The 9,449-nt window shown below is 40.3% G+C and overlaps 2 protein-coding genes across 2 annotated transcripts in view; one reads left to right on the forward strand and one right to left on the reverse strand.

Annotated features, from left to right (window-relative positions):
- Pde6c (phosphodiesterase 6C) overlaps positions 1-5,053 on the forward strand; it is a 49,386-nt gene extending 44,333 nt beyond the window's left edge. The window contains 4 exon segments of the mRNA XM_004625486.2: positions 2,281-2,380; positions 2,478-2,561; positions 3,353-3,506; positions 4,792-5,053. Of these exon segments, the coding sequence (XP_004625543.1) occupies positions 2,281-2,380; positions 2,478-2,561; positions 3,353-3,506; positions 4,792-4,856 (403 nt within the window). The 3' untranslated portion in view covers positions 4,857-5,053.
- Positions 5,054-5,059: 6 nt separating this feature from the next.
- The window catches only part of LOC101562519 (protein FRA10AC1), a 78,526-nt gene continuing 74,136 nt past the window's right edge, over positions 5,060-9,449 (reverse strand). The window contains exon 14 of the mRNA XM_004625487.2: positions 5,060-7,838. Within this exon, the coding sequence (XP_004625544.1) occupies positions 7,796-7,838 (43 nt within the window). The 3' untranslated portion in view covers positions 5,060-7,795. The remainder of the gene's footprint in view (positions 7,839-9,449) is intronic.

The raw sequence follows: 9,449 nt of genomic DNA on the forward strand, positions 1-9,449 counted from the left end.
CACTAAATTTTTAGTTCCGAATTTCTGATCTGATTTCTTCTATACCTTTCTGCAGTTGTTTCTTTACTGTTAACGCTATTATTTCAGAGATATTCGGTGTGTGATTTCCAGTCTCCTCAGTGCTAGTGTCTTCTGCAGTTGTACTGGGTAGACTCGGGGCCTGAAACTGCATCTTGTTCCTTCTCTTTGTCATTTTGTATACCACTGTCTCCTGACCTTTGGTGTAAAGCTGAGATAGAGTTATTACCTTAGCACCAGGTCCGGATCTATGAAGTTCAGATTCCTCCAAGTGGGTGTTGTTTGGATCTGGCTGTGTGCTCCACTTCTTTCTGCTGCAGGCATTAGAGTTGAACCCTTTGTGTCTCTCTGGCAAGATGTTCTGCTCCTGCATCAGCTGGGTGGGTCTTGCCCCTAGCGTCTTTGCAGGGAGTTCTGCTGAAGGGTTCCTCTCTGGGCCTGCACTCTGGGTCGAATGAAGATCCGTGGGCCCTGGGTGTTCTCACTCACTCACCGGTCCAGGGTTCTGGGTCTATACAGGATCCAGAGGGCCCTGGGTGGTCTCATTCACTTGCAGGGCCTGCACTCTGGGTCTATTCAGGATCCTGTGGCCCCGGGTCCTCTCACTCACTCGCCAGGCCTGCGCTCTCGTCTGTTCAGGATCCCGTGGCCCCGGGCAGTCTCACTCACTGGCCGGGCCTGCATTCTGGGTCTGTTCAGGATCCCGTGGCCCTCGGTCATCTCCTACAAGCTAGGCTTGATGATGGACAGTCATAGAGAAGTAGAAATGGACAAAGGGCTAAGACTGACAGTAATAAGCTGGAGAAATTTAGTGAAGCCTACTTTTCAAATTATTTTGCCATTTATTTGGCTTTTTTCTTGCAGATGTGGAGGGGACACCTTTTAATTGGCTTCTGGGAAAAGCCAAACAATCCTTCCTAGGTTCTAGGACCAGCTTCATGGAGGAACAGTGAGGGGATGGCAGCCGCCTTCCTGCTTCTGCAGTTCCTCAGATTCATTCAGTATAAACTATTTGGGACGTAGCATGTCCTGAAATTGAATACCATCAAGTCCAAAACCAAATGCTTACTCAGCTTGACAGGCTAGCTTTTCTCCTAAGTCTTTATCTTTACCATCATTTAGGCAGGACACTGGGGGCCTCACTGGAGCTCATCTCAGTTTCAAAATCACTCTCACCTCCATGCTCGTCACGGACTTAAGCCTCTTCATGCTGATTGCTGCTGCTGCTGCTGCTGCTATTTGCAGAACTCTGCTCTGTCACAGTACTACTTAAAAGCCTTCCCAATCCCCCACTGCCAGATATTCTCAACCTTTCAAAAGAAACAAAGCCCACCCCCCCCCCACAAAAGTTGTACAAAAATAACTTCATAAAAGAGAAAAAATACATTTAATCTCTCTTGGCCTCCATCATCTTGGGTTCCCTGAGAGGAACCCTAGCATTCCAAGAATGAAAACCTTTGGCCAGGATGATCAAGTTCAAACCTCCCAGCACATTACACAGAGCCTATCACTAACAGGCCCTTTTCATTTTGGGGACATTCCCATTAACCCCACCCCCATGTCAATGTCACACACTCTACCACTGTTCACACAAGCTGTAGCCATTCCACCTACACATGCCTCTCTCCACCTGGTAAACTGTTCCTCACTCCTGATAATACAGCATAAATGTGTCTTCTGTTATTCATGAAACTCACTTTTCCTTTGTCAGACTGTTGTCCTCGTGACTGTTTACTAGCCTGTGAGCATTTGAAAGGAAAAGGTTACTCTTACCCTTCTTGCCAAGTCTGGTTCATGTCAATCTAAGACACTAATTGTGATGGGCTCAATGACAGAAATTAAATTTGAATATCCCCACTCTGCAATCAAGCAAAGATGCACACCAATCCTTATACATATTGGATACTTCACAAGTTAGATGTATAGGACAAAGGAGGACTTCAGAAAGATTGGCACATGAAACACTAGGCACCCTTCCATTCCCCCTTTATGGCTGAGAATTGGTAGCAATACAAAATTCCAGAACTAGAACACTGAAGTAAAGAGAAATAGTCCCTTCTTCCCATTTCAATCTTTTTAAAATTGAAGAGCATTTGATGGGCTGGGGATATAGCTCAGCAGCATAAGTGTCTGCCTGGCAAATGCAAGGTCCTGAGCTTGATGCTGGTATGCTGTGGGCCAGGGATATAGCTCGGCAGTGTGCCGCCACTTAGGTACTGACCCGTAACTGTCACTCACACTAAGAAAATGCAAGATCTCTAGTGAACCACACCTTTCTTCTTTGCAGGTAGCACTGCTGGTTGCCAATGAATTTTGGGAACAAGGAGATCTGGAAAGAACAGTGTTGCAGCAACAACCTATTGTAAAGACCTCAACACACAAAGCACTGTTTATCAAAACTTGTCCTACTTTTTTTACTTAATTTTGGAAAAGCATTCTTAAACTATTTCTCTTTCTAGCCTATGATGGACAGAAACAAAAAAGATGAACTACCTAAACTTCAAGTTGGATTCATTGATTTTGTCTGTACATTTGTATACAAGGTAAGCGTGCAAGATGTCCACTGCTAAGACAGCACCTGAGGAGATGAATTGCCTACACTGGCTCACGGTTTCAGTCCATGCTCCCTGGGCTCCACTGTATCCACACTGCAGCAATCAGAACTTCATGGCAGGAAGCTTCCCACTTCATGGTGGCCAAAAAGTAGGAGGGAAGGGGGATAGCACTGGTGAAATTCTGTATTATTTCTAATGTTTTTACTATTTTTATTTAAAAAAAATATATACCCTCAAAGGATGCACTCCCAATGATCTACTTCCTGCAACTAGACCCCTTATCCTCAACTTCTGAGTGCCTTCCAATAATCCATAGTTATGAATCCACAAATGGAGGAATGCATTCATGAGGTCAGAAGTTCTCATGACTGAATCCCTTTGCCCAGAGGGTTCCTCTCCTCTGAACAGTGCTGCATTAGGAACAAATCCTTCAACACATGAACTGTACGATTCTTCAGGATATTGTTTCTCTCTGAGTGTTAACCATCCAGAAAACCTCTAGAGGTGTCACTGTTTTTCCACAGCACTCTGAGGCTTGACCTAATCTCATCCCGAGAAGAAGGAAGGGTGTGAGCCCTCAGAGGGAAGCCACTCAAACAGAGCCAGGGATCAAACAGGAGACAGTGGTGCTCGGACTGCCCAAGCTGCAGAGGGACTGAGTTCTGCTCATCCTAGCAGCACTGAGACTACACCACACCTTGCTGTGCCTTTTCTGCACAGGAAAAATACTGAATACCAAATACATGATCTAAGCAGTTTCTGACCTAAATTCTCTACAGGAGTTCTCACGGTTTCACAAAGAAATCACACCAATGCTGAATGGCCTTCAGAACAACCGAGTGGAATGGAAATCCCTAGCTGATGAGTACGATGCAAAGGTGAAGACAATGGAAGAGGTGAAAAAGTCAGAAGAAGGAAACATTCATGGAAAAGGTCAGGTGGAATCTTTCACTCTGTGTAAAGTAGCCAGAGGTAGGCATGGTTGAAAGTAGATGACAAAAGCATACAAAATTAAATGTAAACAGGACACCTCCTTTCCTGCTGCAGAATGCTAATCATAAAAACTTATTAGTGGCTTCAGGATATGAAATCACACCATCTGTAGGAGCAGGGATAGGTAAGAACACAGCTTTAGCTTGACATTCTGCATTAGCTGCAGGACTCTGGACAGTATGCTTAGCCTCCCTGCAGTGGGAACAAGTTGGGAACCGAAGAATTTTAGAACTGATAGAACTGGAGTCCAGGGAGCAATAAGGCCTGAAGACCAGATGAAGTTGGCGTGGGAAGCACCTGCCACACACGCGCACTGAGGCCAACCTAAACATTCAGGCTCCCCAAGTTAGTGCAGGGCTTCAAATAGGAAACCGTGAGATCTAACACGCATGTCAGCAAGTGACTTCTACATGCGCGTGGAAAGCAAGGGCAGTACTACACAGTGCTATCAAGTTTTACCTCAACTGACAATTTACAACCTACAATCTGTTAAGTAGCTCCTGACATTTTAACTTTCCAGTATAATAGAGATCACTGGCCCTTTATGTGCACAACAATGTATTTCTTAATTTTTTCCTATGACACAGAGAAATCTGTGAACTAAGAACATTATCCTATATTCCCAGGCATCAAGCTCTGTGCATCTAGCTAACATTCCCAGGTTACATGGTTTCCGTGAAATAGCGAGCTTTCCATTTTCTAACCACTTAGCAGATTTTTTTTTTTTTTTTTTTTTTTTTTGTGGAACCGGGGATTGAACTACTTAGCAGATATTTTTAAACATAAAAGGATTGTGGGGGCTGGCCATATAGCTTAGCGGATTAGAGCGCCTGCTTAGGCATACGCAGGGCAGAAGCTCCATCCCCGGGCTTGCCACGCCAGCCCCACCCCCGGAGCGCACTGAGACAGTGACTGAGACTGGGCGTGACAGCGCACGCCTGTAATCCCAGCACTGGGGAGGCTGTAAACAGGATCACTACGAGTCCAGTCTACGCAGCGAGGCCCTGTACACCTTGTACACCCTGTCCTAAATACAAAAATGAAAAAAAGGAATTGTGAATAAAAATGTATCGGTGGTGAAACCCTTAGTATTTCCAGTAGGTTCATTTACTAATTAGGCTAAAAGGAGATACTTAGAGTATCAGAATAAAAATACTGTCTTTACACTGACTCCTAATAATACTGCTTTCTCCTTTTTTTCTTTTCTTTTTCCTTTCTTCTCTAGCTGCCCAAGATTCAGGAGGTGGTGCTGATGAGGACAGAAAATCTAAAACATGCTTAATGTTGTAATACAATCCAACTGGGCTAAATTTTAAATATCATCTTAGCTTTGAAGAGAAGTAGAAAACATTCAAAAGAACAATAAATTTCACTCAGCAAACTATTAAGTAAAAGAATACAAAACTCTTTAGAAAAATTACCACGATGACCACAGAGTATATCCTGCTGGCCCGAAAACCCTGAAGTAAAATAAAGTTCAAAACAAGTGCAAAAGATTTTTCAAAGTTAATAATCTGTATTTGCTTTGCTAAGGCTATAGAAAAGCACCCCAGACGGAGTAGATTAAAAACGACAGATACTTATTCCTCGTCGCTGTGGAGGCTAGCACTCAGAATTTTAATATCAAAGGTGTTGGCAGGGCTGGTTTTCTGAGACCTCAATTGGTTTATACACGGCCATTGTCTTCTGTCCTCACATAGTGGTCCATCTGTCTGTTTATTAGTTTCCTTCTTATGGCAAGCTATTGGATTAGGCCCCCTCCTATGACCTCATTTTAATCTTAAATTGGAAGGTGTGAGGGAAGTATTTAGCCAACAACATTTATCTTTTGTGACTCGTACTGCAAACTACTTCCTGAACTAAGAATCTCTTATCCACATGTCAATGTTAAATACATTATAGAATGTATTAAGATAAATACAGTACAGAACACAAAAGAAAAAAAAAAAAAAGGATATCGAATCTTATTCCTTCTGCAATGCCATTTCTTTACATTTTTGCCCAGATAATGCAATGATAGAGAGCAAGCCCCTTTTGGTAATTCTTAAAAACTGTATCACTGCCTTACGTTTCCCCTTTACACTCTAAAATCAATTATTTTGTTACACAATTTTTAACACTAAGAACTATTCTCATGGAAAGTATCAGTTCATAAATTACTAGTGGGTAATCCCAATGTGAGCCAAATCAGTTCATATTCTGCATCATTAGAAGTATGATTTGACAAGGGAGAAAATTCATTTATCAAAAGCAGCCTGGAAAGACTTCAGCCCAGACTACTTTTAAAAATTACTAACAGAAGTATCCAGCAAACATTCTAAATATTAACCTATGAGGAGAAACTGTGAGCTGGGTGTGGTGACACACACCTTATACTCTCAACTACTCCAGAGGGTTAGAAAGCAGGATCATGCAGTTGAGGCCAGCCTAGGCAACCTAGTAAGATCCTGTCTCAAAACAAAACCGGACTAGGGACACAGCTTAGCAGCAGAGCACTCAGGAGGTTCTAAGGTTTGTGAGGCAGACGCAGGCGCTCATGCCAAAGCAGGCTGTTAGTCATCACCGAAAGCTCTAGAAGGTTCCCTACCGCTGCATCTCGGTTTGTCCCCCAGGAGAGAGTGAGCGAGAGTTGGAATAATCAATGGCTTCCATTACATGGTATGTGTCTGTCTCAGTACCAGAGAAATTTATATTTTCTTCTTTTACTTACCTGTAATCAGACAAAATTAGAACACAGAAGAACATTAACACCACATATTTTGCTAGTTTTGTCAAAAATGTCTAAATTATAAATGTAAGATCATGAACCTCTTGTTATAAACAACATGATTAATTCTCAGTAGTCAAGACATAAATCACATCTGCTCATACTTCTACAAGTTACCTTTCCCTCTCACACAAGAATGTAAAGTTCAAGAGGAGGGATATTTTGATCTGTCTTGTTCAAAATTTCATTTTGGCACCCAGAGTAATGGCTGCACAAGGTTACCACTCAGTAAATACAAGTGAATGATACTGTGAATAAATGTTATAACAAATACAAATTATGACTAAGTCATCATCTTGAGTTTGTGATATAAGCACTTCATTTGTTACTTCAAATAACTCTGAGACTTCACGTATAGGATCATCATTATTACTTTAGGAACTACACGAGAGATTATTCTATTAGCTTTATATAGTTTCTGATCCCAAGATCAGCTCAAAAAACCTCTCCTCCTCAGTCATCCAAAACTGAACTGAGGGTAGCAACGTGTCACCAGTGCGAATGAGCCAAATACAGGAACTCTGCTTCAGAGCAGGTGTAAGAACGCCTAAAGCCTCTGTCCCAAGGGTCCCCTGACCACCACTGACTATGCCAACAAACAGTGTGAGAAATGCGTAGAGAGGATTGTTTACATATGTTCCATGACTCATCAGTTTTGCTCTGGACGCTTCACTTTTCCTCAGAAATGCAAGATTCTTTTTATTCACTGTAGGTAGTAAAGATAATTTTAAAAAAACACCTTCAAGACATGAGGGGATTTCCACATGATGTTTAACATTTATAAACACATTTTTAATAGAAGCTTGGACATTACTGCACAATTATTTCCTAGACAGTTCCTTTATATCAATGCCCAGAACAGTGCTTCATACATAACAGAAGCCTGATAAATATATGTAGAACTAATTAACAACTACTTAATGGAGGGAAATTCTTTGATAATAACTACAGCGATCGTCTCGGCTCATGAACTTCATTCATGCCACAACTCTGGAGACAAGGGCCACATTCATGCCCACAGTGAAGATGGCTGGCGTGTGCTCATCACCCAACGCAGAGCTCACAAACAGAAGCCACGTGCTGTCAAAGGCTTCTGTTCATAACGTGATTTGTTTGTGAACAGAAGCATTTATGAAATGAGGTGTTGCTGTATTTTAAAATAAGAAACTCAGTTACTTCTTCTGCAGTTTATTATGCCAATCAGCCCATATTTAAACGTCATTTAAAATGTTATACTATACATTGAAGGCTAGAAACGAAACACATTGAAGATAATTCCAAAGATACACAAGGAACAACAACCACAAAAGTGTCTGCATAACCAGTAAACTTCTGGAGCATGTGACGTCCTGACAATGGCCGTATTTTCATTTCCAAAGACCAAGCACTCAAACTGCAACTTGTAGATAAAACTTTAACAGTGAGCTTTCACCTTAAGGAATGCAGGTTTTTCCCTCCTGTCTCATAGAAACAAATCCTGAAAATATTCATCAAATTCTTCCTCCCTATTTAAAAGAAAAAACATATATAAATTAAAATCAGTTAAGTAAAAAATTATTAAATGACATTATGAAATTAATAAAATATTTTAATTCAATATACTGGTCGAGTCTACGGCCATACTGCCTTGAACACACCTGATCTCATCAATATACTGACTGATTATCCTATAATACATATTTCTATGATTTTGCCATTAAGTAATTATTAGTTTCTAGAATAATCATAACTATACGCAGATGATTAAAATTAAAATACTTTACATGGTGGTACCTGTCCCAAAATATACTCCCTATTTGCTCTGAAGTACTCTGAGAAACATCATTATTTTTCTTTTATTTGGGGGCTTACATTATACCTTCTCTGTTCAATCTCATTTCAAACTACAGTCCACTCAAGAAATGAATAAAAAAAATTATCTTTAAGCAAAAAAAAAACAATAAAAATAGTTTTACTTCTAGGAATAGAAAAAATCTGCTTAGACTTCAGTATTTCATTATTCCAAGGACAGTAAATTCAGTGCACATGTTAGCAAAAAACATTTTATCTAAAATAAAGACTAGAACTCTAAAAGGAAATGTTAAATTATAATACACAAAAACACGTGTGAAAAGGATAAACTAGTACATCAGTGTCAGAGCGGGCAACCAGCGCGAGACTGGGAGTAGCACAGGACTCTGAGTGAGACGGTGCGAAGCCAGCCCTGCCGCTGATGGCGTGTGCGCACGTCACCGGTGCACGCCACCGACCTCTCTACACTTGGGCTCCTTGTCTGTCAAAGGAAGACAAGTTTTATTCCCCCACAGAACTGTTGTGAGACTAAATGAGGACAGAACTGTTCTTCTTCTGGGAATATAGAATCAAGATGGATAATAAAATTAGACAGCCTACCAAATTCCTTACTTCACTGTTCATCTTAAATAACTAAGAACACAATGTCATCATGTTCAACTTTAAAGAAAAGAACAACTACAAAATCAAATATATGACAAAAGAACAATCTATCACTTGGTATTATCTATACACTATTTTTTCACTAGCATGACTATAAAATGCACTAGGATTTAAAAAACAGTAGCAAGAACATACTATGTGAAATTGGTAGAATATCTATAGACTTAGATAGTACTTAATCATTATGAAAAAGTTAAACATAGAGAGTTTTGTACTATGAAAATCTTCTTTCATCAGATTTACTCCTGTATTTTGATTGTCTAAAAAGGTAAGTCTAAGACCTCCTCTGTCATTTTCAATCAGTTCTTTCAAGGGAAAGTGCTCAGTAAGTGACTACTTTGAATCGGACAACAATATTTTAATTAAAGCATCAGCCTTTGAAATAATCTTTTCTCCAATAATTCTTTTGGGAATTCATTATTTGGCTAAAATAAAAGATTAGGATTACAAAAGAAAAAAAGACAGAGTGATCTTCTTTAAAAACATACCTGGTTTGGATGCAGGGATGATTCAACATGTGTGAATCAATAAACGTAACATACCACAACCACAATGCCAAGGACAAGAACCATATGACCATGTGGACAGATGAAGAAAAACTGTTTGACAAAGTTCAACACTCATTCATACCAAAAAAAGAAAGAAAGAAAAAAAAAAAAAAA

This window comes from Octodon degus, unplaced genomic scaffold (assembly GCF_000260255.1).
Source record: "Octodon degus isolate 3935 unplaced genomic scaffold, OctDeg1.0 scaffold00010, whole genome shotgun sequence".
Classification (NCBI taxonomy): domain Eukaryota; kingdom Metazoa; phylum Chordata; class Mammalia; order Rodentia; family Octodontidae; genus Octodon; species Octodon degus.